Below are 4,798 nucleotides of genomic sequence, written 5' to 3'. Positions count from 1 at the left end.
GACCCACGCCCTGCCACGCTGCCCTGGATGTACCTCTGTGCCACTCTAGCTACCGCTCTGTTAATTAAGGTTGAGAAACCCTTCCGTGTGCTTATGTGGATTGCTTTGATATTTGGCATACCTCATGGGGTAGGTTTATAGAGATGGATTTGGGGTCAGTGAGGGGAGCTCTCAAGATATAGCATTTCTTAAAGCTGACCCACTAAGCTTCCCCCAGAAAACTGGGACTCAAACTTTGGCTTTGAAAATCTCCGTTGCACAACTCATCTCAGGTGTTCACCATTCATCCAGCAAATGCCTGGCTCCTACAGTCCCTTGGGATATGGAAACTGTCTTTAAAAAGAGTTCCAGTTCAGGACTGGTGCATGGCAAATGCAACATGCCACTTCCTATTGAGTGATTCCTTGAAATGTGTTAATTATCTATGCTAAGCAATCTGTAAACTCGGTACTTAACAGCGGCACTTGGAGTTCCACAGAACCAAAGAAGAGCTTTGTGTAAGCTCAAAGGCGTCTCCCTCATCCAGAAAAGTTGGTCCAATAAACATTACCTTGCCCCGTCCCACCACCTTGTCTCTCTAAATGGATTACAATGCTGTTGGTTCAGAAAGACTAAACAAGGTGTCTAAAGAAGCTACATTTTTACATGATGTTAGTGGTTCATGAGGACGTAGGACCTGAGCTAGAGCAGGGGTGAGCAAAGTAGGGGTGCATGACATTTCGTAAGGGGGACACAGCACAACTGGCTGCTCAGGCTCATACTGCTCATTAAAAATGTTGAAATATGTTACTTTTTTATGTCCGTGTATTTACATTTATATACTGATTAATAAAGTTCTTACATTTGTCATACTTATTTTCTTACACATGCCAAAAGGGAATTTTTCAGATGAACATAACCAAAATTTCCACCAGTTAGGCTTATGTTAGACAGGTTGGGAGACCTTGCTGTTTGCTGCGATGAAAAGTGGAAGACCTGTAGGCATAGTGCTTCAGTCTGGTTTGTGGATTGTGAGGCTAAAGACCTGTGTTATGAATGCATCTTGTGTAAGAAACTGCCCCCAAACCCACTGAGGGCCTACTCCAAAGAGGCCTATGTATGCAGACCTTCCACTCAAATCAACAGGGTTTTACCTGCGAAAATAGGCCTCCATTGTTGTATTAGTGCCACTCTTGAAACTATGAATTATTCTTTGGAAGTTTGAGGAAAAGTCGGGTAAAGATGAACATTCTCTCCCATTCAAGATTCAATCCAGTCCAACTCTGTTTATCTAGTGAGAGGTGACCTGAAGCTAGAAGACGAAAAGAAGAGAGGAAGGAAAACAGCAGGGCTGGGTCGACATGTGCCCCTTCCTTTCGAAAGGGGCATGTTAATGAGCAGGTTTGAATTATGCTAATGAGGTGCTGCAATGAATATGCAGCACCTCATTAGCATAATGACGGCCGCGGCGATTTGAAAGTGCAGCTTTTCGAATCGCGCACCGCCCGTGGAGATGGGACCTACCGAAAGGACCCCCCGCCCCGAGTTTTCGAAAGCCCTTTTTCCTATCTGGTGATCAGAAGAAGGGCTTTTGAAAACTGGGGGGTGGTCCTTTCGGAAGGTCCCATCTCCACGGGCGGTGCACAATTCGAAAAGCCGCACTTTCAAATCGCTGTGGCTGCCATTATGCTAATGAGGCGCTGCATATTTATTGCATCACCTCATTAGCATATTTCGAACCCGATCATTAACATGCCCCTTTCGAAAGAAAGGGGCATGTGTAGACGCAGCCCAGAAGAAATCTAAAAGTGAGATCCTATAAGATCTTGACCTATCAAGATCCTAATATTCGCAACATTGCCACAAGCTTAGTGTACAAATTTTTGAACGGCAGTCCTATCTGGTTTTCTATTCCCACTTTCTCACATCAGCTTAAACAAAGCAAAGGGAAAAGGAAATATACCAATATTACAGATGGGGAACTGAGGCAGAGAGACCACTTAACTGAATTTCAGGAACACTAAGTCCCTGCTACATAATATTAAACATCCTCATATCCCAAAAGGGAAATTTTAACATTATACATGTATTTAAACAAGCTCTTCTGGTGCTAAAATATAAAGAAATAATGACATTTCAATCATACATTTGCCACCATGTTAAGATTGGCAAGAATACGGACTAGATCAGTGTTTCTTAAACTATGTTCTGCAGAATACTGGTGTTCTATGAACAACTCACAGGTGTGCTGAGAGTGTCTGATGCTTTTTTGATATCACACACTGACGGCATACATTTTCTGTTATTAAAATCAGATACAATGTTATTTCTTCATTGCTATGATATGCTATGTTTTTTTAAGAACATTTTCGTAGGAGTTTCACCTAAAAATATTAGTTTTTGGTTTTCTGTGGTCTCAAAAAGTTTAAGAAACAGTAGACTAAAGGCTCTAAGGGAGGATACCATATTTTAATTTTCTCATCAAAAGAAAAAGGAAAGTGGTACAAGACAATGAAGTCATGAAGCAGAAAGTGAAAGTGGTAAGTTTCCAAAACATAGGGGAAAATCCTTTGAAACCAAAAATGATGAAAGGAAACTTCAACAGAATAATTAAGTTTATAGGTATGGAAGAAACATTCAGCAATCTACAAAAGACCTTCAAGACATTCAAGTGTGTCTGTCTGGTCTTCTATTCAGTCAAGACGTGAGAGACATCATTATCATGACCACTTTTTATTTTCTGCAAATTAGCTTTGTGCTGCTGTGCATCACCAGAATTTCGACTCTGGATTGTAATACTCTTCACTTCCTGCACAACAAAGCGATCCAGGAAAATTTACAAGTTCTGGACCAAATGGGTCAACAATTTCCTGAGCAATGTCAAAATGAGAAAATACATTTCAAGTTCCCTGAGCAGTTTCTAAAGCTCAGAGAGAAAGAGGATGTCAAAGCGTCAGTTCAGGAGATCCTGGTACAGATTTTCTATATCTTTACCAAAAATCTAACATTAGCTGCTTGGGATGGAAGAGCTCTTGAAAAATTCCAGAATGGACTGAATCAGAAGATTGAGCATCTGGAGGCATGTTTGACAGAGAAGATACAGAAGAAACAACTCTACTCAAGGAGAGAGGAAATCATGAGACTGAAACTGAAAAAGCACTTCCTAAACATATATAATTTTCTAAAAGACAAAAAATACAGCCTGTGTTCCTGGGAGATCATTCGCCTGGAAATAAGGAGATGTCTTCAGTTCATTGTCAAAGTTACCAGCAGGCTTAGAAACTAAGGTATAAGCATTTTGATCTGAGAATTGGAATCAGAAAATAATTTTGAATTATCTATCTACCCCATGAAAATACTTCTAGTTAGATCTCACTGATTTTCTATTATTATTTATGTTCCCAGTAATGTATTGTTGCATTTAAATTATTGCTAAGAAATATTTTATTTATGAACAATAAACAATATTCAACAGTAATAAATCTTCAACAACAATAATATTATTTATTAAATAATAAATTGCAAAGTGAACACAAAATAACTCACTTAATTTTCAATAAGTATATTGCAAAGGTAATTTGTAATTTTGTTGCAGTTAACATTATTCCAATAGTGTTTCCTTTTGAGAAAATGTGTCATTAGTTTTGGTTCCCATTTCACTTGTACAGATGAGATTTTAATTCTGAAGGAACCGTTGGGATAGATATTTTCCAGGAATCATGTAAATCAAATATTAGGATTAAATGGTGTTTTTCTTCATTTTTTTTAAATTATGTTTTTGTTTAAAATAATTTATCACTCTTTCAGGATATGCTATTTCCAATAATGTAGCTGATATTGTGTCTGGTTAATTTCAACACTTGCTTTGTTTAAGCAGTTCATGCTATTCTCAAAAGGCTTGTCTATCAAGGGAAATTTACCAGTAGGGCTATCCTAGAATATACTACAGGCTGCACCTCTCTAATCCAGATCTCTCTTATCTGGCAACATCTGTAATCAAGCATGAATTTAGTTAGCTGGATGACCACTTATCATGGGTGTGGCCAAGTTTCCCATGGGCCCATAAAAATTATTTACAGCCGCCAGTCCTGTCTCTCAGTGGTTTGTGCTGTTATTAGCTGTAATTTACCCCTAAATGTCTTTTAAGAGCCCAGCAAGTAGTGGAAGTGTTGATAATGTGCTAGGTAATATTGACTTCCCATGGTCCAGCAAATTCTCTCATATGGCACCAGTCTGGTCGCAAGGGTGCCAGATTAGAGAGGTCAACCTGTATTCTGCAATAGCTCCCCGAAGCAGACACTCTTCTTCCAGCATATTAGTGGCTATGAGGGAATGTATTCCAGAAAACATATCAGCTATATCTACACTAGCCCCCCACTTTCAAAAGGGGGATGCAAATGAGTCACTTTGGGATATGCTAAGGAGGCATTGCAATGAATATGAAGCACCTCATTAGCATAATGGCTGCCGCGGCACTTTGAAAGTGCCGCTTTTGATCACGCCCGGCTAGTCTACATGGGGTCCTTTTTGAAAGGACCCCGCACACTTTGAAATCCCCTTATTCCTATAACCAAATATTCATTGCAGCACCTCATTAGCATATCCCAAAGTGTCTCATTAGCATCCTCCTTTCAAAAGGGGGGGCTAGTGTAGACACAGCCATGATGTCTAAAATTCATTAGTCCTTATTTTCCCTGTGTAGACATACCTTAAGGCCATGTTAGCCAAATATACTTCTTGGTGCTCTGTGTGCACCTTGAGAGCATTCAAGCTGACTGTGAAATCACATATACCACCACTCACACTGTATTATTACTAC

At 39.5% G+C, this 4,798-nt stretch overlaps 1 protein-coding gene across 1 annotated transcript; it reads left to right on the top strand.

Moving 5' to 3' along the window:
- Positions 1-2,701: 2,701 nt before the first annotated feature.
- Positions 2,702-3,265, top strand: LOC142013058 (interferon kappa-like). Its single transcript, XM_074994106.1, has one exon. The coding sequence runs from the start codon at positions 2,702-2,704 to the stop codon at positions 3,263-3,265; it is 564 nt and encodes a 187-aa protein (XP_074850207.1).
- The last annotated feature ends 1,533 nt before the right edge of the window (positions 3,266-4,798 follow it).

This window comes from Carettochelys insculpta, chromosome 5 (genome assembly GCF_033958435.1).
Source record: "Carettochelys insculpta isolate YL-2023 chromosome 5, ASM3395843v1, whole genome shotgun sequence".
In the NCBI taxonomy this organism is placed as follows: domain Eukaryota; kingdom Metazoa; phylum Chordata; order Testudines; family Carettochelyidae; genus Carettochelys; species Carettochelys insculpta.
The sequence above is the reverse complement of the archived record's forward strand: the minus strand, read 5'-3'. Positions and strand labels throughout refer to the sequence as shown.

Coding starts and splice junctions, on each gene's coding strand:
- LOC142013058 (XM_074994106.1), top strand. CDS start 2,702: ATGACCACTTTTTATTTTCTGCAAATTAGCTTTGTGCTGCTGTGCATC.